Raw genomic sequence first — 26,689 nt, 5'->3', positions numbered from 1 at the left:
AACCCCATGAACTATAGCCCACTAGGCTCCTTTGTCCATGGAATTCTCCAGGCAAGAATACTGGAGTGGGTTGCCATTCCCTTCTCCAGGGGATCTTCCCAACCCAGGCAATTCTTTACCATCTGAGCTACCAGGAAGCCCCAATATACTTGATAAGTAACTGAATATTCAGAGCTTCCCACTTCCATTAGAATGTTAGCCTCTGTAACTCCTTAATATAAACCTCCTCAAATGACTGCAATACCAACTTGCCCAGGTGAGCTACAACTGAATCACTTTAATGCTTTTGAATTTTGTAATTTGGCCATTTAAAAACTAAGAGAAGAGTAAATGAAATAAAACTCATGCTACTCTTGTACTTAAAGGATGCTAAATGCTTTCCCCTACTCCTCTGTCCAAAGACCCTCCTTGCAGTCACAAATAGAACTGTCACTAGGATCACACCGTAAAAATCAAAGAAAGAGCTTTTTTAATATGCTTTTTAAAAAACAGTAATAGAGGTTCAGGTTAAACCAATCCCCTATTAAAAGAAAAATAAACAGTAAGGGCTGTAACTCAGAAGAGCTAACTTCATCTTATTTGTGTGTGTATTAGTTACTCACTTGTGTCCAACTCTTTGTGACCCCACAGACCATAGCCCGCCAGGTTTCTCTGTCCATGGAATTCTCCAGACAAGAATACTGGAGTGGATTGCCATTCCCTTCTCCAGAGGAGCTTCCCATCTTTAGATGTCTACAAATTTTTTAAATCATACTCATTTTGAAAGAAAGTATTCTTACCAACTAATCTTAGTTTTGAGAAGGAATTATATAAAATTCCATCCTACGTGATTTCATAAATAAATCCTTCAACAGGTCTAATTTTTCCTAAATTTTAAGTTTCTGAAATCTCTCCAAAAAGGCTATTTTGAATAAAGCAAGTTACACATTCTCAGAGGTTAATGAAATACTCATGATAGTGAACTTTCACCAGAATTTTCTCAAATATTAGATCAATATCACATCAACAGCACACTATCGTTGAAAGAATTCTTTAACATTAATCATAAGTTCTCTATGTATGTAAAAGAGTAACACAGTGGTTTCAAAATTATTCCTAACATGATGCAATGCCTACAACCAATTTCAATCATGGATAAAAATTAAAAGCATCCTAAAATGTTCAACATGTGGATCCTCTTCAGGAGTCTTTTGCCATGATCAAACACACTAAAAAATCTTTACCTGAAAATTAAAGCATTAATTGCTACACTATTTTTCTCAAGCTACAATGAATACAAAGGTCAGATTTCCTACTGGCAGGGGTATATATAATCTCCATGGTGCTAAGTGGCAGAAACAGCACCTCAGAAATCTAAGAAAACATTTGAATTACGCAAAATTCATATTTTCCTTGTACAAATTAGCAGCTGATAAGTTACTCAAAAACTGAGAATTATGATTGGAAAAAGTCTTGAAAATGAATACTTTCTTTTATTTACTTACATTGTAATCCAATGTGTATCATAACTGCTCCCAAACTGCTGAAAGGTACCAAAGAGTTTTGGAAGAAGACGAAGTGAAATTACTACTGATCTGAAATAACAAAAACAGATATTTATAGAAAAAAATAATTTTAACTACTATCAGTAATTCTAGCTCTTAACAGAAATTCAGTTATTTAAAATCAAACACAAAAAGAATTAATGAATTTTACAGATGCTTCTATGCAAACATTAGAGTTTTTTCTCTAAAGTATCAGCTTATTATCCACTGTGGCAAGAAATCTAAGTTTTAAAAAATTCAATCCAAAACTTTTAAAGTAAAATATACTATATAAATATCTGAGTATAAAAGAAAAGTGAAGCGCTTTTAAATATAAAAATTTTTAATGGAAGTTTTCTTTTAACAGTCATAGGTGTTTCTCAGGATTTAATCAAGGAAAACAAGCAGCAGCAGGTTGAGTCAATTATCTAGAGCAGGGCTTCTCAAAGTTTAGTCTTAAAGTGCCAACTCTGATCCAGTAGGTCTGGGGTAGGTTCAGGATTGCATTTCTAATAAGCTCACAAGTGATACTCAAACTGCTGGTTTGTGGACCACAAACAATAAATATAGAGAACACTTTTCAAACTACATAAATTATCACTTTCCCCCTATCTCTCACTTAATATAAACTGTATCTAAACTGACAATCACTGCATTATGAGCAATGTTAATAACAGAAGCACACCATAAACCTCAAGAAGCCTTGAGGTTTGGCTCCTTAAGGAGCCAAAAGGCAACATGAAATCACTCAAAGACCTCAAGAAGATCTGAGTATGTCTATCTTCTGGAAGAAAAGGGGGACAGGGAACACACTGATATACAAATCCCAGAATTCCTAGTAGGCAAGAAGGCTGCTTCCATGAGCCCTGAAAGAAGCACAACAAACTCTAATATTTTATTTTTAAGCTTAGGAGCAGTATTGCTTCATGAAAGAATTATTTTTTTTTTAATTTGGCACCCTACTAACAAATATGGAGTACAAGTAAGTCCTCAAAAATGCCTACTCTTTTCGAGAGGAGTACCAGGAATATTAGTATACAAGGCTACACTTCTGAATAGGAGGAAAATCATGGCAAACGCCAAGCAGGAGAAACTGCAAAATTTCATCTTTCTAAATAAAATCCAAAGTACTTAAATTTGATTACAAAGCCATATGTGATCTGTCCCCATTTCTTCTATCAGTGTAACCTCTTTTCCTTCCCATCCTCCTTGAGCTATTCCATCAGCACACACAAGCACATTCCTGCTTCAGGGGCTTTGCTATTGCCTATGCTTGGAATGCTCTTTACCTAAATATCTACTTGAAGGACTCCTTCCCCCACTGTATTAAGGTTCCCTCAATATCAACAGAAACAATGACCCTGACAACTCAATAATTAAATAACACCTTCCCACTGCTCCACGAACCTCTTTATTGACTCCTTTACAATTTTTATTCATCATCATCACCTAATGAATATTCCTTTATTTAATGCTACCACTAGAATATGCTCTATGTGAGCAGACTGTCTTATTCATTAAAAATTCCCGCATATGTGCGTGCTGAGTATATATTTCCTCAAGCAACAAACAACAAACCAGCAAAGAACTTAAAAGCAAGATTTTCAAGTAAGGAAGAAGAACAACAATGTACAATGTTATATTACAGTTCTGAAGTACAAAGAAGAAAATATTACCAGAAGACAGCATGCTAAGAGAACGTCAGAAGATCAAAACGACATTAGTATGTAAGAATATACAGTGGACTTCCCCAGTGGTCCAATAGTTAAGACTGGGCTTCCACTGCAGGGACACAGATTCAATCTCTGGATGGAGAAGGTCCCCATGTCTCAAGGTATGGCCAATAATAATAAGCATACAGTGAAGAAATAAAGACAGTAAATGCCTGGTATCTAGTAAGTGCAAAGTAAAGATTCTTTAAATATTTAAAAACACTTAAACGTTTAGTATATTTTTAAATATTAAAATTTTTAATATTCTTCAGCAAGTTGCACAGTAGTGGTGCTTAGGAAGATAGACCATAGAGGATCAGGAGAAATCAGTTTCAATTTTAGATTACTTATCTAAAATCTTCTGTCACAATTTCAGAAACATTAGAAGAGTTTTTCCCAAAAATTAAGACATAGAAAACTAGAATGTATACATATACATTATTTGACTTTATAAGCACAAAATCAGTAAGATAACACAATGAAAAAAGGACACAGGAAAATTTCACCTAAAATCACAGAAGCAAATTCCAAAATTATTTGCCTAGTGTAATTTCAAATTTTAAAATATACAGACAGACAGACTAGATATACCATAGCTCATTAAAGCAAGTCTTATACTGTGCAACAGTTGTATATTTTCTGAAAATCTTATTTCCTCTTTTGCATTCAATGCTGTTAAGAGTCTAAATTGTTTAAATTTACTTTCCAAGTTTTCTACAATGAACATGATTTCATTTTATAAAATGTAGAAGCAAGCACATGATGCTTGACATTAGAGAACAGGATGCCAGGCTCTGAGTGGGTAACAGTGGAAGATAATTAACTTACTTGGTGATAACAATAATTTATATTTCAATGTTAATGGAAACTTCGCAAGAACAGATGTATCAACTTGTTCCAATTAAAATCATATCATGCTGTACAGCAGAAACTACACAACACTGTGCATCAACCACACTCCAATAAAACTTTTCTAAATTTTTTAAAAATGTTATAGCATTTCTCCTGGAAGAACTATGTTACCTTATCAACTTTTTTGCCCAAATAGTTTTCATTGCTGATATGCTTACAAAAAACAGAAATTATATTCATACTTATATTTCACAAACTCTTCCAAGAGTGAAAATTTTAAATATGAAAACATACAACCCTGGGCAACAACAGATTTAAGATAAAAAGGAACAACAGTCCTGAATAACAAGATACAGTTAGCTCTCCATAGCCACAGGTTCCTTATCTGGGGATACAGAGAGCTGACTGTCCTACACTACTGTCTATGAAGGACCTGAGCCCTTGTAGATTTGGGTATCTGCAGAGGAATCCAGGAACCAGTGCCCCACAGATACCCAGGGACTATTGCGCTAAGTTTAGAATCAGGAAAAATGCTATCATCTTAAAACTGCTCTGGTTTTTTGCTTAATTCCAAGTTTTTGTTGTAACCAGAAGCTTATTACTAAACAACAGTGTGGTATGACTCTAAGAATTACCCACGCTTAGGAGAATGAACCGGAGAAGACAATGGCACCCCATTCCAGTACTCTTGCCCGCAGTCCATGGGGTCGCGAAGAGTCGGACACAACTAAGCAACTTCACTTTCACTTTTCACTTTCCTGCATTGGAGAAGGAAATGGCAACCCACTCCAGTGTTCTTGCCTGGACAATCCCAGGGACGGCGGAGCCTGGTGGGCTGCCATTTATGGGGTCGCACAGTCGGACACAACTGAAGCGACTTAGCAGTAGCAGGAGAATGAACACATTTGCTGGTGGGCTTCACAATTAAAAAAGTCACATTTGGATGGTTTCCCTAGACTCCATATTTGAAGAAGACTGGTGTGTTCTACAAAATGCTATTCAGTCATTCTGAATTATAGTATATACCAACAGTTGACATGAAATGCTATTATGTAATACTGTCTTTACAGAGAGGAAACAAAACCAAAAAAAAGTACATAGTACCATCCATTTCTTAATTATATGAACCTCTAAACAAATCCCTAATATGTATAAGAATTTTCACTTATGTATTCTAAGGCAAAAAATTTCACACATGGATTAAACTACCTAGTACAAAATAGAAAAAAAAAAAAAAAAAGCACAAAATGGACAGGTTCCCAGAGTCTCAAATCAATTCTTGCTAAGTAGCACAGATTCTGATTCTGTGCTAGGTAGCACAGAATGTGAACACCTGTCTTCTAATACACATAAAACATCAAAGGGGCTGATTACAACTCAACCCTTACTTCCACCCTACTCACTGGACAGCAGTCTTATCTCACTGACCCAAAGTAACAAATTCTAAGCTGGAAAGTCATGGACTTTTCATTGTGGGAGTTACTGTCCACCTCATGCTCTCATTTTATGACAACATTCTGCAAACCAGTCTACTCTGTGTTTCTGTGTATAACTTTAAACTTCCTGCGCCACGGAAATGTCATTATACAGCTCATAAAACAACCTGCCTAAGACTAAAAGTGCATATGTCACATGCTGCACGTTTTAAAGCGTTTATGGTGGGTTCCATATAAATGGCAGAATTATGGACAATTTATGGAAGACTTTTTCTTTTTCAGATCTCTAAGCCCCCTTAGAAGTAATAAGGAAAAACTGCTGTTCAAAAGAAAGCTAAGTTCATTCTGTAAAATAAACTGTAATATGATCATAGAAAAGCAAAAAAAAAAAAAAAAAATTGCTGAAAGGTCTATAAACCACAGCAAGTGAGGAACTAGAAAGAAAATCAAAATGAGCACAAAGAAAATTTTTAAAAAATAAAACCTCTGTAAAGTATGTAAAAAATTGACATTATCAAGAAGTAGACATCTGTGGGGATTTGGGGGTAACATGTCAGAAAATCGTGTATGAGTAGGTTGCCGTGGTCCATCTGTTTCAACATAAGGAAGAGCTTTCCTATTAACACCCTTTCTCAACACTCCTTTCCTACAGAGATGACAAACACAGGGGGCTAGGCTTGGAGAAAGTATTCTTGTGTTTAGGACTTCTTAGACTCTGATGTCACTACTGACATTTCACACAATTCTCCTTTGTGAAACGCTGTCCTCTGTATTGAAGGATGTTTAGTAGTACCCCTGGCTCAAAGTAACATCTCCAATTCAACTCATCAATGTATCAACCAAAGATATCTCCAAGTATTGATACTGCCAAGGAAGAATCACTCCAGTTAAAAACCACTGATTCATCAGGAAACTGAAACTAATAATGGTTTTCTAAAAAGATGTTCAAAACTAATTTTTAATTTGCATAACTTTAGTAAGTTCAGTTGGTGTACACTGGATATGTTGTATATATCCAGGCTAAAAAATGCTACTATGCTCTAAGCATTGGTATATATGATACATTAATACTAAGACTAGAATAATAAATACAACAACCCTCTAAGGAGTAAATTCTGAGGGCAAATTTAACATCAATATAATAGTTATATTTACTATATTTTCCATACACCATTAAGTAACTATAACTGGGGTATAGGATTGCCTCCAACAAATGAAAATGCATATCTTTTCAAGTTATTTGGGACTGAACAAATTAAAGCTTACTAAAAATTCAAGTTGGAAATTTTCCATACAGTTTTATACAGTTTTCCTACTGTCTCTGTTAAGATACCCTTGGAGAAATAAGTGCTCATTATGGAAAAACTGGAAAATAGAAAAGCATAAAGAAGAAAAAAAAATAACTGAATCCTCCTAGAAGTAACTACTCTACAGCCTCACATATTGCTTATTATCTTATTAAAAACAAATGGGCCTATGAGTATATGCCCATATTAATATACAACTTTTGAAAATGTATGACTCAAAGGCTACATAATATTTCCTCTTTCACATAGCTTTTTATATTTAAGTGTAACATTCATGTAAAAACATGTATAAAATTAAGTGACAATTCAAAATGAGGAGGTGAACATACGTATGTAATATGTACCCACATTAAGAAAGAAATCCTCACCAGCATCCCAGAAGACTTGGGAAGAGCCCCCTTTCTAGTCACTGACAACCCAAGAGTAACCATTATCCCAACTATTAAATAGGTTTCTTGTTTTTAAACTCTACATAACGAGAGTAATAGAAATAAGCCTTTTTATTACGGCTTCTTTCACTCAACATTATGATTGTGAGATTCAACCACACTATTCCTTGCAGTTGTAGTTCTTTCATTGCTACTGTTATAAACATTTTATTTAACAAACAGTCCACAATTTAATTTTTCCTTCTTATTCTGTTTTTGGCATGTGGACAGCAGTACAAAGAACAGTTATTTTGAATAATGTTTTTATGAACATCCTTGAATATGTCTTTTGGTGACCATCTGGATGTATTATTGTAAGCCACATACTTTGCAGTGGAACTGCTGGGCCATACAATATGCAGATGCACATATGGGGAATAAAAATTGATACAACTTAAAAAAATGTTCAGTAGCTTCAGGAAGACTATTAAAAGACAATTAACATTTTAAAATTAACTTCTGTAATACGTATATAAATTATGAAATATCATCCAGCCATTAAAAGCGTTCCTTTTAAATACATGTTGAATGAGGCAACTGATCCACTGCTGCTGCTGCTGCTGCTAAGCCGTTTCAGTCGTGTCCGACTCTGTGCGACCCCGTGGACTGCAGCCTACCAGGCTTCTCCGTCCATGGGATTCTCCAGGCAACAGTACTGGAGTGGGGTGCCATTTCCTTCTCCAATGCATGAAAGTGGAAAGTCAAAGTGAAGTCTCTCAGTCATCTCCGACTCTTCGCGACCCCATGGACTGCAGCCTACCAGGCTCCTCCATCCATGGGATTTTCCAGGCAACAGTACTGGAGTGGGATGCCATTGCCTTCTCCAACTGATCCACTAACAGGGACCTATTAGTAGTTTCTTACACCTGCATGAATAAGCAATTTTTCTACTGTGATTGTTCAAATTATAGACCTTTAAAGACCAAAAGTAGAAAATAAAATATTGAACATATTTTTTCTAATTCAATTAGGTCAAAAAATATTTTTTTACATAGTTAAATATTCAATAAAATTAGACATTTATATTGAGCCTGAGCGGAGGTAAAATGAAAATGTTAATATGTTCAATTAATAACTGAATTCACTATGAAAGAGAATGAAACAATATTACCAAAGCAGTATAAGACAAGGGAAACTGGAAACTGTATCAATAAGCAGAACTGAAAATCAAGAAATTTGTAATAATTTGAGCCCCAATAAAAAGTATACATATATACAGCAGAAGTCAAACCAGATAAAAAATACTAATCTAATTCTCTATGCACTACAGAAGTCAAAAAATCCACTCAGAAGGAAGAAAAATGCCATTATCAAAATGTATGTATTTCAGCTTAGTTGTTTACTTATCATATTTAGCTTCCTTTATATATAATAGCACAAGAATATTTAACTTCAATCTGAAAATAATCACCATCATTCCCAGAATCAAGGAGACAGTATTATTATTCCCTTATTTCTGTTAGAGGGGATCTAATCAAGAGTGCCAAAAAGTGTTGAAATAACCAAGACCAAGTGATAACATATGAACACTGTGGGGGGAAAGAGTTTAATACAAAAACCACGATTACTTAAAAAAAAATTTTTAAGGCTAATAATGGTATATTAATTATGAATATGATTACCATGTAAAAAACTGTCAATTCCTATTTACCTGTTGTTTCCTAAATTTTCGAGGCAACCTTCGATGAATCTCATTCGAATCTGTCTATCTGTAAACCAACATACTAAGGAACAGAGAAGTTTCTCTGCTTCATTTATTAATCCTTCAGAAAGATTAACCTACAAAAAGAATGTACATACATTAAGTTACTAACACTGATTGCATTCTGCTGTAATTTTGTAGTCTTTTGGCTTTATTAAATAACTTACTGCATCATCATCCTGGACTATATCCCACAACAAAGTGTTTCCTTTCTTGCAAACGTTATCCAAATTAATGTCTGTCACAGCATTACTGCTGAATTGATGTTTATGAACTGCAGGTCCTGAGGGGCAAAACATACCACACTATAGAGGAATGCAGCTGACTGAAATTGTAAAGTGAATTACAGCATTCATAAAAATAACAAATTCAAAGTGAAGTATAATGATAAATCTTTTATTACATCACAAGACAAAAACAAGATTATTACAATAGTTGCTTTATAAGTGAGAGAATAGTATTGTTTAGTTTGATACTACTAAAGTGAAGAGTTTTCATAATCTCTTCACTATTTCATAGCCTCTGCTCTATTAAGTATTATTATTTAATGTTTTCCTCATGTCAAAAGAACTGTATACAAATACCTGAAACCCAAATTAAACATAAAAATTACTGTTGATGGCTCAGATGGTAAAGAGTCTGCCTGCAATACAGGAGAGGGTTTGATCCCTAGGTCAGAAAGATCCCCTGGAGAAGGGTATGGCTACCCATACCATACCATAGGCTGACTGGCTATAGTCCACAGGTTGCAGAGTTAGACACGACTAAGCAACTAACACTAACTGAATTAACTATATAGCCATGGGACATAACTCTGTTAAGTGTCTTATATCTAAACACTGTTTTGAATTGAGAAAGTGAAAGTGAAAGTTAAGTCGCACAGTCATGTCCAACTCTTTGCGACCCCATGGACTGCAGCATACCCGGTTCCTCCGTCCATGGGATTTTCCAGGAAGAATACTGAGGTGGGCTGCCATTTCTTTCTCCAATAGATCTTCCAACCCAGGTATTGAACCTGGCTCTTCCGCATTGTAGGCAGACAATTTATTCAAAACATTCAATTAAATTCAAAAATTCTAGTAAATAATTCTCCCTAGCTCTGTTATATTAAGCAGAATTGCTTCTTTTTTAGCAGCTTTACATGAAATTTTCCTCTTAAACTGTACACGTACATTGATTTCATAAAATGAGAATTATGCAACCACCACTAGAATAGGGTTTTAGAACACTTTTACCACCTTAAAACATTCCCTCATACCTAATTAATTATATTTAATCCCTGAGCCCATTCCCAAGCCCTAGTCTATTTTTCTACTCCCACAAATTAGCATTTTCTAGAAATTTCATATAAGTGAAATTATACAATATGCATGTACAGTCTTATGTCTGACTTTGCTCACTTAGCAGAATGTTTTTAGAGGTTTGTCCACGTTGAAGTACCTATCAGTAGTGTGGTCTTTTTAATTACAGAACAATAGTCCATCATATGAAAATATTATTTTGTTTATATATCTACCAATTAATGAAAATTTGAAGTTTCCAATTTTTGTCTAATATGAACAGTGCTACCATAACACTGATGCAACCGGTCTTTGTACAGACGAAGCCCCAGTACTTTGGCCACCTCATGCGAAGAGTTGACTCATTGGAAAAGACTCTGATGCTGGGAGGGATTGGGGGGCAGGAGGAGAAGGGGACGACAGAGGATGAGATGGCTGGATGGCATCACTGACTCGATGGACGTGAGTCTGGGTGAACTCCGGGAGTTGGTGATGGACAGGGAGGCCTGGCGTGCTGCGATTCATGGGGTCACAAAGAGTTGGACACGACTGAGCGACTGAACTGAACTGATGCTTTTTTTCTTTTGGGTAAATATTTAGAATTGTGGGATCATAAGGTAAACACACAAATACGTGAACGTTCAAAATTTGAAGAAACTGTCAAATTGTTTTCCAAAGCAGTTGTAGCACCAGTTACTGTTCCTCCAAATTCTCCCCAATACATAGCTATGGTCCTTCTTTTTAATTTTAGCCATTCTCATAGGTATGCAGTAGGATCTGTTTTTTATTTGAATTTCTCTAATGACTAATGATGCTAAGCATCTTTTCATGTGCTTATTAAGCTATTTGTGTACCTACTATGGTGAAATAAATCAACTCCCAATTTTTAATTAGGTTGTCTTACTACTGAGTTGTAAGGTAAAAGTTCTTATATGGTCTGGATACAAGCCATAGATACATGATTTGCAAGTATTCTCCCAGTCTGCAGTTTGACTTTTTAAGTTTGGGTTTTTTTTTTTTGGTTTGTCTGTTCTGGTATCTGCTTTTTAAAATTAATTTTATTAAAATACAATGTAAATATAAAATCAGATACAGAACACTTCTATCTCCCCCAAAAGTTCTCTTCTGTCCCTTTACAATCAGTCCCCACCACCAACCACTGAGTAGACATCAACCACCGCAAATCACTTTAAGAAATTTTAGAAGTGCATATAAATAATATATAGTATGTACTCTTCTGTCTAGCTTTATTCACTTAGAATGTTTTTTACATTCATCTATGGTGTTGAATGTATCAGTAGCTGTTTCCTTTTTGTTCCACTGTGTGAATATACGACAATTTGTTTATCTACCAGTTAATTCCAGTTGAGGTTCATAAATGAACCAGTTAACATTCATGTACAACTCTTTTTGTGGACATGTTTTCATTTATCTTGGGTAAAATATGTAGAATAGGAATTCCAGCGTCACATGGTAAGTACAAATTTAGCTTTGTAAGAAACTGATAAAACAGTACTCTAAACTGGCTGTACTATTTTATGCTCCTTGACAGCATTGTATGAGACTGTAGTTGCTCTCCATCTTTAGCGTCATTTGATAGCATTAAGTCCTTAATTTTTTACCCATCCCAAGTGAATAGAAGTATCTCACTGTGGTTTTAATTTGCATTTCCCAGATGACTATCGATATTGAGTATCTTTTCATGTATTTACTGACCATTTCTATATCTTCATTTATGTATTAACAAAATTAACTACTCACATCTTTCACCCATTTTTAAATTGTTTGTCTTTCTGTGTTGGAATAATTCTTTATAATAGAAGAAGAATGGCAAAAAATTTAATAAATATGGTATCTAATTCAATTGAGCTCAATCTTAACCCATTCATTTCTCAACAACCACAATAACAAAACAACAAAAATGTCAGAACAGGGAATTCCCTAGCTGTCCAGTGGTTAGGACTCTGTACTCTCACTGCTGAGAGCCCAGGTTTGGTCCCTGGATGGGTAACGGAGATCCTGCAGGCTATGAGGCATGCCTCCACATCCCCTATCCTCCAAAATCCTGAAGTAACCTTATCTAGATCCTATGCTAGTAACATCTGAAATCAGAAGTTGTTTCCAAGATTCACAAATTGCATCTCTAAGTCTAATCACAGCAGTAACAGCATATACCTAATCTATCAGGTTGTACTTAATCATTTATTGGCATCCCAAAACCTATTTCCTAGGCTAGCAAATGGTGGTGGTGTGTAACCAAGCAAGAGGTTGAATACTGACCTTGACATTGCCAATTCTATAACTGTTTTCCCTCCTAACTTCTCCCTTTCTTCCTTCACTTTCTTCTATTCTTAAACATCCTCTAATCTCCATTCATTCAAGTTTGGTCGTGTCCTATCACTTTTTTTAAGATTAATTTTAAAGTGATTAGAACATCATTTTTTGAACATTTTTATCACCCCAGACGAAAGAAACACCTTACCCTTTATCAGTCACCCCTCCTCTTGTTTCCCCCAATTACCCCTAGCCACAGGGAACCACTATCCATATATCTTAGTTATTTGATATAAATGGAACCATACAATATGAAATTCTGTGTAATCACCTACTTTTAAGTCTTAAGCTTCCAGAATATAAAATCTAATATAGCCATAGTGAAAGTGAAGTTGCTCAGTCATGTCCGACTCTTTGCGACCCCATGGACTGTATCCTACCAGGTTCCTCTATCCATGGGCTTTTCCAGGCAAGAATACTGGAGTGGATTGCTATTTCCTTCTCCAGGAGATATTCCCGACCCAGGGACTGAACCCGGGTCTCCTGCATTATAGGCACACAGTTTTACCATCTGAGCCACCAGGGAAGCTCAATATAGCCATACATTTTCTCAAATACAAAGCTATAATTTTGCATATTATTTTTTAATTTCCTTTCCTTATTAAATATCTCTTGGTGGAACTCTAGCCTTCATATTCATGATGGACCATTCATAATAATTTCATTTCTTTGTTAAAAAAAACTGTAATATGAAAGTTATTTGGTAAAAACAATGAAGTATAAAAACATTAACTGTTGATCTCTTTTAACAATATGTTACATTCATTTTAAATAAAGGAATACATTTTACTTAATACAGAACCTTACCTTGACTAAGATGTTCATGGTAAATAGATGCTAAATTGGGAAGATGTTGTTGGAGATGAGATGTTAGCTCTGCATGTGAATTAATCTGAACTAGCTCCTCTTCACACCCAGATTCTTCACCATCAAAATCAGCCATATTTTTTTCTGATTTTGCACTGACCTGGGAGCTACTACAACTGACATCATCTGCACTGAGCATATCATCAACCATATGACTGTAACACAGAGAAGAGCAGCACAAAGTTAGCAATTACAATTCAAACACACATTGTGATTCACAAAAAATCTCTCTCAAAACATCTGGCACAAGTTACAACATACTCAAGAATGAAGCTACATTTTGTTTGTTAACACTATGGGATACTGACAAGCCTTACAAAATATAAAAGCCCACAAGTCAGCACTATGTATTAACTTTACATTATATCCACATATATGGTCGATCAACACTTCACTAAAACAACTTCAAAGGGAATAATTTTAGAGAAAAATCAGTAAAACTTACTGTTAGAATTATTTTATAAACTCAGATCTTAAAGTGAAACCTCAAATTTTATTTTGTTCAGCCACTGCAGAATCAAATGACTACCAGGAAAAAAAAATTTCAATTTAAAGATGCAATCCAGATTTGGTTGGTATTAACTGGGGGACTTTCACAAGTGGTTACCATACACAGAGAATATGGAAATGAGTAACATAAAAAATTAAATCATTAGGTCTTTTCAGGTGAGGGTTGGTGTGAACACTAAAAGAAATTTATAAAGTGCCAAACTGAATATGCTGCTACCCACATTGGTTTTATGAACTAACTGCTTTGTCTTCAGTATGTCCTGGGAAGAATTATGAACGTGCATTTCTGTAATGTCAGACCATAACCAGTGGTTTTCAATCAGAAGGCCAAGGGGGCATCCAGGAAATGTCTAGAAACAATTTCTGGTAATTACAATATAGGAGATACCTCTAGTATACAGGGACACAGGCTAAGGATGCTGCTAAACATCCATGCTACAATGCACAGGACAGCATTCACACTGCCGTAAATCCAAAACACAGAACTACGTGGCCCAAACCATCAACCCTGTCAAGACTAAGAAACGTTATCAGGGCTCCCCTGGTGGCTAAGTGGTAAGGATCTACCTACCCATGCAGGGGACATGGGTTCAATCTCTGCTTCAGGAAGATCCCACATTCCATGGAGCAACTAAACCCATGTACCACAACAATTGAGCCTGTGCTCCAGGCCAGGAGCTGCAACTCCTGAGCCCACATGCCACAACTACTGAAGCCAGCAGGCCCTAGAGCCTGTCCTCCACAATACAGAGAAACCACTGCAATGAGAAGCCTGCACACCACAACTAAGCCTCACTTCTCCCCATTAGGGTTAGGGAGAAAGTCTGCATAAATATATAAATAAAATAAAAAACAAACATTACCATATACTCATATGGAATAAAGATAAGAACCAAAAAGCAAAGGAAATAAAGTAGGAACATGTATGGATATGTAATTCTCCCAAACAACCATCTTAAATTCTGAAAGGCCTGGCAAACAGTCAGGTCTAAGAAAAAGTCTGATCAAGCACTCATCCCTATTTCATCATTAACTCAAATATTACTACTTATAATGACAATAATAACAAATAGTAGCTAATATTTATTAAGCTCTGATTATGTGCCAATCATATCAGCCCATGAAATGCTCACAATAAAGCCCAAGAGATAGGTATTATTGTTTCTATTGTATACACAAGAAAATGATGTTGAAAGAACAATTGAGTACTCTGCCTAATACTGTAACACTACTGACAGAATCACTATTAAACACAATGGGTGTATTTCACAGATGATCAAAAAGCTTTATGCTGAGGCTTTAACTTTACTGATATCCTAAAAATGGAATGTGCATAAAATTCCCCTTTCCATGATCAATTTTAATGGAAGTATCCCACAAGCAATTTTCTATCTACTTTTAGGCAAGTTTAACAAGGAGTTGAAGATCTAAATCTGTACTTCCTATACAACAGTCACTAGCCATCTGTGGCCCTTGCACATGGAAAAAGTGGCTGGTCTCAACAGAATATGTGAGCAGTAGTAAATATGCACAGATTATTGAAAATTTAGCATTACAAAAAAAGAATGTTAATAATTTTACACTGATGACGTGGATATTACTGCTTTAAATAAAATTTATAATTAAAAATCAATCTTCTCTGTTTTATCTTGCTTTTTTATATGTGCCCATTAGAAAGTTAAAAATTGGGACTTTCCTGGCAGTCCAGTGGTTAAGACTCCATGCTTCCACCACAGGGGATCGCAGGTCCGATCCCTGATTGGGAAACTAAGATCCCTCAAGCTGCACAATGCAGCCATAAATCAATAAGGAAAGAAAATTAAAAATTACATATCTGAAACATGCATTTGTAGCTTACATTATATTCCTATTGGACAACACGGATCTAGAATTTATCACAACTGAATAAATGGAGGCTACAATTAACTCCCTGAAGAAAACGTAAGCTGTTTTATTTTTAGGTAGACTTACCCATCATGGTGGTGGTGGTGGTGGTGGTGGTGGTGGTGGTGATGCTGTGGACCTATAAACTGCCGACAATTAAATAATTCATTCCCAATAGCCTCCCCAAGAAAGTCCCCAGTGCGTGTAATACAAGATTCCTGAGATGCTTGTGCTATATGAGCAGCATTCATTTCCCCCGAAATATCATGTTCTGGGTCTTCAGAGTGTGAACAGGCATCTAGCATTCGTATTCTATTATCTACCGATGGCATTGACTCAGTATTAAAAACCAGGTCCTTTCCTGTTCCATTGTTTGTCCCACTTCTTTCTGATGGGCCTTGGGAATCCCCTAAGCAAATGCCTGCTTGACTTTCTAACTTCCTGTTCCGAAGATCCGTACCACAACTGCTTTTAGGAGGATTATGACCATGATCATCATCTTCATCTTCTTCTTTCAGGGCTTCAATATCTGCAATGTCTTCTGACTGTAACTCACTGCCAGGGCTCCCTGCTGACTGGCTTGCATGGCTAGAATTCACCTCATTGCTAGATCCATCACTATGTCCACTGCTGCTACCAGGACCACTACTTCCATCTTCACCACTGTTGGCAGTTTCATCAGAACTTCCCTGCATGGATTCCTACATTTAGAAATGAAGACTTAAATAAATATTTAACCCAGTAAGAAATGACATTAACACACTATACTTTCTAAAAAGACTGCCACATATTTCCTTGAACAATATAAAATGGAATTAAAAACTCAAAGAGAAGTAAAGAATTTAAATGATACTAACAAGATAGGAGAGGTCTTAACAGGGCTCAAGTTTATATTCCCAGTTCAAAGGATAAACATGGCACAAACCCAAATAACTCTTTAAAGGGGAGGAAAAAAGGGTTTTCATACCTCTGTATCTGAAAGTCGCTGTTGCACATGTTTGGTTCTATTAATAAGTTGCTCATCCATTTCAATGTCACTGCCTCCACTTTGATGGGTATCACTGTTATCACTGCTTTGAGGACTGGCTGCAGGTGACCCTATATTAAAATGATGGGTTTTTTTTTTTACTCTTACTTGTATTAATATGGATCTATCAGAATGTCATAATCCTTTGATTCTCTGACATACCAAAGCTTCATGCCAAGTAGCCAAAAATATAATCTGGAAATATGTTAACACTTGCCAATTACTTCTAAAGAGAATATACATGATTTCAATTAGAAGTCAAGACACTAATGATTTAAACAAAAAGGGTAAGACTGATAACTAGTAAGGATTTACATCTCCTGCACAAAATGAACTGATACACACATATAAAATCAATTAACTCTAGATGATCATCAAAATAAAACTATAAGTCATCTTGCCATACATTTCTAAGACTCAACTTACAAGGTGATGGTGCAGCTCTTCTGAGCTCTTCTTCCTCTGAAGGAAAAGGAAAAACAGGACGGAGATACTCTAAGTGACTGAATTTCTTTGGGACATGTATCAGTTGTTCTTATTACATAAACAACAAGATATAGGTAGGGAAACCTGTAATAATATAAGACCCCACCACTTGCCACAGTAGCTGTGGGAGCCTGCATAGAAAAGCCTAAGGAAAGAGTAGTATATGATGTCAGGAGACCAAAAAGAGGGGTAATGTTGGTAAAGTTTTAGAAAACCCTAGAAAGCTATACGTGTAAAAGCACACACAAAACACCTAAAATGACAGAAAAGTGTGAAGTAGAAAACATGAAAAGATAAATGTATCATTATGTTCTATTCTCAAAACTATATCTAAAACAAAACATGTTGACTGTTTTCTAACTTAAATTTCTAGAGATTTTATGAAACTTTTTTTTTTAAGGGAAAAATATCAATGAAACAAGATCCAATAACTACTTAAACTTCATTGCCATTACTTGAACAGTATACCAAAAGCATGAGCTCACTCCAATTTATTAACCTTTTCACAACACCAACAGCTCTCATTTCAAAATTGAGATTAAACTTAAACTAATTTGCAGAAACTACTTCACATCTGAGTTAAAAACTAGGGACAACTCACTTCAAATTACATAATACTTTACGAACCTTTCTTATTTCCAATGGGAAGATTAGTGTTTAATAAAGATGCAAAAGAACTCTGTTTAGATAGCTGGGCCTTAGCTGCTAGCGCATTATTCCATAGTGCTTTGATTAACATCGATGCCAAGTACAATGTCTAAAAAAAAAAAAAAGGAGAAGTTGAAATTAGAGGTTTTAGGAAATATTGTAACAAATTTAATACGCTTTTGCTTAAATGAAATACCAACAGTAATAAACTACAAGTTAAATCATGTGAATAACAAATAAATTTTCACTTAAAAAACTTAACAAAAAAAAAATTTCATTATGTTTTGAATCAATTACCTGTTCAGTATGAACACTTGGCTCAAGAGCCGAAACCAGATTAAGAAGATGTCTAAGTGGTACTGGATCCAAATTCTTGATGAGTGAAGGAAATAAGTCATGTATGTATCGACTACAGTGTTTCAACTAGAAAATAAAAGTAGTGACAATAGTCAAATATAATTATACTGCATAAATAAATAAGCTGATAGCAAAAAAGTTATGTAAGTTTAAAAGTGAAGAAAGTGGCTGGTATGCTAATATGTTCAATACTAGCAAAGTATTAATTAACAAATTAACAAATATAAGTTACAGTACATAAAACTGTGAAAATAAAATTACACTTTACCACAACTTCACCTTATCCAAGAAATCACAAGCACAACTTTTTAACCTCAAGAGGGAAGCCCACAATAAGTGATTTGTAAGTTCCAAGTATAAAAAGAATTCCAATTTAGGAATGTATCACTAATATACAAACAAACAGCAAATTAAAATGCAGGAAATAAAAAACAAAATAAATTACAATTAGGAGAGAAAACCAAATAAATATTATTTTTTAAGTGTACAGTGGGCCCTTGAACAACACAGGTTTGAACTGTGTGGTTATACAAGGTTGGTTTGTTCCCCACTAATAATGATATGTTCCACAGATACAGAACTGTGGATACTGTGGAAGGTTGACTGTAAAATTATACATGGACTTTTGACTGTGCAGAGGGCTGACACCTCTAATCCCCATGATGATCAAAGATCAACTGGATTATATTTCTTATATTAAGTGGTTATAAAGTATTTATATAACATGTTCATTTTTAAAACAGAGTCAAAACAGAAGCCCCTTTACAATCAAAGACTACATAATATAAACTAGGAAAGTCTACTTTGTTACACTAAACAGAATTAGGTAAATATGAGGGAAAATATAATTTTCAAAAAGATATGACTACTAAATATTACAATGTCAGTAAAACAAGCATGTTTTATAGCTACAAGGCTGTTAACTGCTAAATCAAGATATGCAACAAATATGACTAGGCCAGAAATACTCAATTTCAGGACTCCAAAAGTAAAACATATTCTATTATCTTCAATACATTAAAAATTTATTAGAAAATATAGATCCTTCTATTCTAAACACTGACTTTCATATTTTTTCAGGTGTAAATCATGTACCTTTTCTATACTGCATCATCTTATCAGGGTAAATATACACAACCTAATGTTTGAAACAGAGGTAAAATAAAATAACACTGGAAAAATTCCTCTATGGTGAGGTAACTTTTAATAAACTACTCTATTTACTTCAATCTACTATTTGATTCAACAGTGTTTACTTACACAATTGCTATACTTTAAGACCAAAACATCATTAGATTTTGAGAAGTGAATCATCAGTTATAAGTCTGCCCATTTTACAGATTTTACCTAAGAATATTAGTTTTAATATATTAACATTCTAATTAAGACTGTACTAACAGTTTATACTTGCTTTATGTCAACAAGTAGCTGTTAGATTTATACCATTCCTAATTAAAATGTGATTTAAAACATTCTATGCAATAAACATGATTTGTGACAACTTAAATGATTAATAAAATGGGATTTTCATAATAAATATAATTTTGATTATTTTTAAATAATAAAGACCCTTAAAAGATAATTACATAATCCTGTAGCGGAGGCAAAAGACACATAAGGCTCTTTACAAGATACACATTATGAAAACACATCCAAAAAGTGAGGAGAAAATTTTAAGATTGACAGCTTTAGTTACTGGTAAAAACAGCAGTGTGGAGTTGGTTCACAGACTCTTCACTAGTTATTGAAAAGAAAAGAGAGGAAAAGATGTCAGGGAAGATGGTAGGGCAGAAAGTGCCAGGAATCCATCTCCGTACCTAAAAAGCAACCGTACTACAGAAACTGTATGAGGTAACAATTCCGAAACTCTAGAGTTGCCAATCTGAACTCTTACGTTCCCAAAGGAAAACTTGGCTGGTAAACTGTTATTAATGCTGGCCATTTTCAGCCTTCAGAGTGATAGAAGCTACCCATTTCCCAGTCCTTGACGCTACGCCAAGAAGCTGTGGGGACAGCAATGTGACGCTGGTACAGTTTGTTGGAGCCATGGGTGGGCAATAATGATCTTGTGCTCCAAATAATAAACTTCTGTGTTCTGAACTTGGATCACTACATCGGATGGCTTGAGGTGTAGGCAGGCAGGTTAACTGCCACTGTTTCAACCCAAATAAGGTGAAGTGTCTACTGGAAGAATTAAAGAAGTCACACCAGGATGTTTTTTTTTTCTTTTTGATGCTCAACAAAGAATGAATGTATAGAAAAATTTAGAAAGATACTACACATTGTAAGGGAAAGACACAGGCTCAGGAAAAAACATGAAAAGTCCATAAAGTTTCACATTAGATTGATCTTTAGCCCAAAAACAATCAGAAAAGAACAAACTCTGAAAAAGGAAGAGAATCTTTTTTCCAATTTACCATATTGTAGACTTCACACTGTTTACAACCAAAAAAAAAAAGAAAACCAACACAAAATATAAAAAGAAACAGGAAAAGATGGCACATTCAAATAAATAAATCAACACAAAAGTACCATCATTCATAGAATGCAAACCCAAAGAAATTACTAGACAAAAGATCTTGAAACATCTTAATGTTAAAAGAGTTAAAGGAAAAGGGTGAAGACAGGAAAATATTGCCTGAACAAAATGAGAATATCATTAAAGACATAAATCATAAAAAGGAGCCAAAAGAGAAATGCTAAAAAGTAAAGTAATGGAAATAAAAAATATACTACAGAACCTCAAAAGAAGATCTGACAAGCAGAACAATAAACAAACTTGAAAATAGGACAACTGAAATTACTGAGTCTAAGGAATAGAAAGAAAAAGAATGAAGAAGATTGAACAGAGTCTAAGGGTCCTGTGGAACACCATCCAATCTACCAATATAATCGTTGTAGAAATCTCACAGAAAAAAAAAAAAAGTACACAATGTATATTTAAGACTAATAGCAAAAAGCTCCTCAACTTGAGGAAAGACACAAGTTCACAAATTCAAAATTTCAAACAAATTCCTAATAAGAGCTGAGTTACCCCAAGACATATTATAATCAAACTGCTAAAAGCCAAAGACAATAGAATAATCATGAAAGCAAGAAAAGGAAATGCTGACATTCCACTGCACAGAAGGAAATTTATTAAATGTAAACTTTAAAAGATGAAACGAGTTGCCAGTCCAGGTTCAATGCACAATACTGGATGCTTGGGGCTGGTGCACTGGGACCACCCAGAGGGATGGTACAGGGAGGGAGGAGGGAGGAGGGTTCAGGATGGGGAACAAGTGTATACCTGTAGCGGATTCATGTTGATATATGGCAAAACCAATACAATATTGTAAAGTTAAAAATTAAAAAAAAGATCTCCTTATCAACAACCTAACTTTACCACTTAGAAACTAGAAAAATAATGAACTAAACCCAAAACTAAAAGAAGGAAAATAACAAAGGTGAGGACACAGATAATAAAATACAGATTAGGAAAACAATTTTTAAAAATTAATAAAACCAGAACTTCCCTGTGGTCCAGTGGTTAAGAATCTGTCTTCCAATGCAGGGGACACAGGTTCAATCCCTGGTCAGGGAACTAGATCCTGCAGGCTCACGTGCAGCCAAACAAATAATTTTTTTTTTTAATTAACAAAACCAAGAGCTAGTTCTTCTAAACAAGTAATAAGCTTTTTGCTAAACTAAAAATAATTTTTAAAAATAGAAAGAGGAGAAATGTAAATAGCTAAAATCAGAATGTGGTATATTGCTACCAAACTTGAAGGTTAAAAAAAATTTTTTTAAGAAAATACCATGGACACTGTATGCCAAAAATTGCTTACAAGTTACCTCAACTGACTCAAGAAGAAATGAAAAATGTCTCTTTAACAACAGAATGAGTCAGTAATCAATCTCCCAAAGTACAGTTTAAAATACATGGTTTAACTTGAATTCTACCAAACATTTAAAGAAAAATTATCACCAATCCTTCTCAAACCCTTCCCCCAAACTGAAGACAATCAACTTCTTTACTCATTCTATGAGACTAGCACTAACCCAATACCAAAACTTTCCTAAGAACAGAAAGTAACAGAGCAGTATCTCTTTTAATGATACAAAAAGTCCTTCACAAAATACCAGCAAGTCAAATACAACCTCATAGTAAAAAAATTTTTACCAGGACCAAATGAGATTTACTTCAGGAATACAAGAATAGCTCAAAAAGAAAATTAATTACTGTAATACAACGTATTAACAGAAAGAAGGAAAAAAGCCATACAATCTCAACTGACACAGAAAAAGCATCTGACAAAAATCCAACACCCTCTCAAGACAAAAACTCTCAGCACTTTTAAGAAGCTGCTGCTAAGTCACTTCAGTCGTGTCCGACTCTGTGCAACCCCATATACGGCAGCCCACCAGGCTCCCCCGTCCCTGGGATTCTCCAGGCAAGAACACTGGAGTGGGCTGCCATTGCCTTCTCCCACATTTAAGAAGAAAAACTCCTGAACATGATAAAGGTGATTTATAAATCCCACAACTAACATCACAGCCAGTACCCAACGACTGAAAAAAATTTCCCTTAGGATCAGGAACAAGACAGTGATGCTCACATTCACCATAGCCACTCAATGGTACATAGAAATTCTAGCCACAGATATCAGACCACAAAAATAAATAAATCAATTAAAAAATGAAAATACATTGGAAATGTATTTTGGAAAGGACTTGTAAAACTATTCATAATGACATGATTTTATAGAGAGAGAAAGCAAGTAGCACTAAAAGCAGATTCACAAAATCACACACTACAATGTACTGAGTATAAGCTCAACAAGCAGAATTCAGCTATTTCTATGTAACAGTAATCTATTTTACATATGCAAACTGTGGAAAATTTCTTAAAGAGATGGAATACCAGACCACCTGACCTGCCTCTTGAGAAATCTGTATGCAGGTCAGGAAGCAACAGTTAGAACTGGACATGGAACAACAGACTGGTTCCAAACAGGAAAAGGAGTACATCAAGGCTGTATATTGTCACCCTGCCTATTTAACTTATATGCAGAGTACATCATGAGAAACGCTGAGCTTGAGGAAGCACAAGCTGGAATCAAATTGCCGGAAGAAATATCAATAACCTCAGATATGCAGATGACACCACCCTTATGGCACAAAGTGAAGAAGAACTAAAAAGCCTCTTGATGAACATGAAAGAGGAGAGTGAAAAAGTTGGCTTAAAGCTCAACATTCAGAAAACGAAGATCATGGCATCTGGTCCCACCACTTCATGGTAAACAGATAGGGAAGCAATGGAAACCATGACAAGATTTTATTTTCTTGGGCTCCAAAATCACTGAAGATGTTGACTGCAGCCATGACATTAAAAGACGCTTACTCCTTGGAAGAAAAGTTATGACCAACCTAGACAGCATATTAAAAAGCAGAGACATTAGTTTGCCAACAAAGGTCTGTCTAGTCTTTTCTAGACTTTTTCCAGTAGTCATGTATGGATGGAAGAGTTGGACCATTAAGAAAGCTGAGCCCCGAAGAATTGATATTTTTGAACTGTGGTGTTGGAGAAGACTCTTGAGAGTCCCTTGGACTGCAAGGACATCCAACCAACCCATCCTAAAGGAAATCAGTTCTGAATATTCCTTGGAAGGACTATTGCTGAAGCTGAAACTCCAATACTTTGGCCACCTGAAGCAAAGAACTGACTCATTTGAAAAGACCCTGATGCTGGGAAAGATTGAAGGCGGAAGGAGAAGGGGACAACAAAGGATGAGATGATTGGATGGCATCACCGATTCGATGGACATGAGTTTAAGTAAACTCTGGGAGTTTGTGATGGACAAGGAGGCCTGGGAGCTACAGTCCATGGGGTCGCAAAGAGTCGGACACAACTGAGTGACTGAACTGAACTGAAGTGATAACATGATGAACCCTAAAAAGCTGTATTTAGTAAAATAAGCCACCACAGACAAATACTGTATGATTCTACCAAAATGAGGTACCTAGAATAGTCAAATTCATAAAGATATAATGTAGAAGAAAAGAAATCAAAAGTTCCCTGAGAGATGGGAAGAAGGAACTGAGAGTTATTGTTTAGTATGTACAGAGTCTTCATTGGATGTGATGTCAAAGTTTTGTATACAGGTAGCTGCTGCTGCTAAGTCACTTCAGTCGTGTCTGACTCTGTGTGACCCCACAGACGGCAGCCCACCAGGCTCCCCCGTCCCTGGGATTCTCCAGGCAAGAACACTGGAGTGGGTTGCCATTTCCTTCTCCAATGCATGAAAGTGAAAAGGGAAAGTGAAGTCGCTCAGTCGTGTCCGACTCTAGCGACCCCATGGACTGCAGCCTACCAGACTCCTCCATCCATGGGATTTTCTAGGCAAAAGTACTGGAGTGGGGTGCCACTGCCTTCTCCATGTATACAGGTTAAGTGATGGTTAAAAAACATTTTGAGTGTATTCAATGCCACTGAATCATACATTTACAAATGGCTAAAGTGGTAAATTAATGGTTTGTTATGCTGAACATATTTGTACCACAATAAAAAAAAGTTTAAATAAAATACTGTTGAAGGCCATCAACCAAAAATTCAAAACAAGTTAAAAAGGGAAAAAAAAAAAAAAAACCCTCTGGGACTTCCCTGATGGTCCAGTGGCTAAAACTTTGCACTCCCAATGCAGGGATCCCAGGTTCGATCCCTGGTCAGGGAACTAGATCCCACATGCCACAACTAAGAGTTTGCATGCTGTAACTAAAAAAGATCCCACATACTGCAGCAAGATCAAAATGCCTCAACTAAGACACAGTGCAGTCAAATGAATAAAAAAATTTTGAAAAAAAAAAAAAGAAAAACCCTCATGGGGTTAATGAACACCTACAAAACAACATGAGAGAAATTCTGCCAACAAAGAATGATGGGATATATAGTAGATACTCTTTTCTGTTTAATATTAAAAATAAAAGTTGTTCAGAAAACAAAGGACTACTCTTCAAATATACTACACTGTTCTTACTGAAAGCTAGAGTGGCTCTTTATATGATATTCGATCAAATGCTTCAAGTACAGAGATCAGACATCTCAAATATGTGGAAACCGAGAATAAAATACCCACAATTTTCTCTTCAGAGATGTTAGAGAAAATAATCGAGAGGACATTACTGCCAGTTGACTTTTGAGCTGAAACTGAGCAAAGAGAGGTACCTCACTTCCTCCCTTGTCACTTCCTCCCCTGTCATTGGAATATACACTCTGCCTGCCTGCCACTCCTTAAGTAGGAACTACTCCAAGGTTATAGTAATTGTGTCTAAACCCAGTTAAGGCCTCACTTACAACTTCTAAGATTTGGCACGTGAGTGCCGAGATCTACTCATCTTGCAGCCACTGAAGACAAGCCTCTTAAACTTCCCTTGCTTTTAAACCTGCCACCTACCAATCTAGAGTGATCTCTGCCTCTTTCATTCTCCCAGACCACTGTGTATAAAGGCCAGTTTATAAACCAACAAAGTAAAATAAAAGTCTACTCTGTGAAAGCCACAAAAATAAGCACAAATTAACTCGAATAAAGAAAAAGAAACAAGAAAAACAGGAATAAGGAAAAAGGATTTGTGGTAAATCATATACCTACATACAAAATTAATACTAAATAACTGTGGAAATTATGGTTCACTTAAAAGTTGCATAACTTGATAAAATATAAATAACATAATAAAAACTGCAAAGTGGAAAATGAGAAGAGAAAAATGATGAGAATTTCCTCATCTTCCATAAAGGAAACTCATTCATTACTGTATTTTAGAATGAAAAGAAACAAACCCACAAAGAAATGAGAACCAGAAACAGATAAAACGGGCTTCCCTGATAGCTCAGTGGTAAAGAATCTGCCTGCCAATGCAAGAGATGAGGGTTCGATCCCTGGGTTGAGAAGATCCGCTGGAGAAGGAAATGGCAACCTGCTCTAGTATTCTTGTCTGTGAAATCTCATGGACAGAGGAGCCTGGTGGGCCACAGTCCATAGGTTTGCAAAGAGTCAGACAAAACTGAGTTGCTGAGCACGAGAATCAAGGGAGAGAGAAAGCTATAGCTCAGAAAATTTGCGAGTGAGCTGCAGAGGAGATAGGTCTATCTCTGCAGTGTAACTGGAAAAATCTGAGTTATTTGAGTACCAGATTTGATAGACAGCAGGAATGAAACAAGGACATTAAATCCTGTTTTCCCATTTCCAGAAGTCTATTTAAGAGCTCTAATGGAAAAATATTTCACAACACCTGAAAGTACTAAGATCTCTTACCAGTCGTCTACCTTAAATATGAACAACACAGGAAATACCCAACAA

The 26,689-nt window shown here is 35.6% G+C and overlaps 1 protein-coding gene and 1 non-coding gene across 8 annotated transcripts in view; one reads left to right on the top strand and one right to left on the bottom strand.

Annotated features, from left to right (window-relative positions):
* USP34 (ubiquitin specific peptidase 34) overlaps nt 1-26,689 on the bottom strand; it is a 241,112-nt gene that overhangs the window by 119,076 nt on the left and 95,347 nt on the right. For 6 of the 7 annotated variants that reach the window (XR_011466043.1, XM_070379396.1, XM_070379401.1 and 3 more), the window contains exons 11-19: nt 18,294-18,419; nt 17,976-18,105; nt 17,289-17,324; nt 16,803-16,933; nt 15,923-16,536; nt 13,382-13,596; nt 9,128-9,243; nt 8,910-9,037; nt 1,485-1,574 (exon numbers count right to left, since the gene is read on the bottom strand). Coding sequence is in view for 6 of the 7 variants with exons in the window: in XM_070379396.1 (XP_070235497.1) it covers nt 1,485-1,574; nt 8,910-9,037; nt 9,128-9,243; nt 13,382-13,596; nt 15,923-16,536; nt 16,803-16,933; nt 17,289-17,324; nt 17,976-18,105; nt 18,294-18,419 (1,586 nt within the window). In the remaining variant the exon portion in view is untranslated. The remainder of the gene's footprint in view (nt 1-1,484; nt 1,575-8,909; nt 9,038-9,127; nt 9,244-13,381; nt 13,597-15,922; nt 16,537-16,802; nt 16,934-17,288; nt 17,325-17,975; nt 18,106-18,293; nt 18,420-26,689) is intronic. The other variant, XM_070379397.1, reaches the window with a different exon arrangement.
* Nucleotides 24,994-25,066, top strand: TRNAG-CCC (transfer RNA glycine (anticodon CCC)). The gene has a single exon. It is a non-coding gene; the product is annotated as a tRNA-Gly (tRNA).

This window comes from Bos mutus, chromosome 11 (genome assembly GCF_027580195.1).
Source record: "Bos mutus isolate GX-2022 chromosome 11, NWIPB_WYAK_1.1, whole genome shotgun sequence".
NCBI lineage: Eukaryota > Metazoa > Chordata > Mammalia > Artiodactyla > Bovidae > Bos > Bos mutus.
The sequence above is the reverse complement of the archived record's forward strand: the minus strand, read 5'-3'. Positions and strand labels throughout refer to the sequence as shown.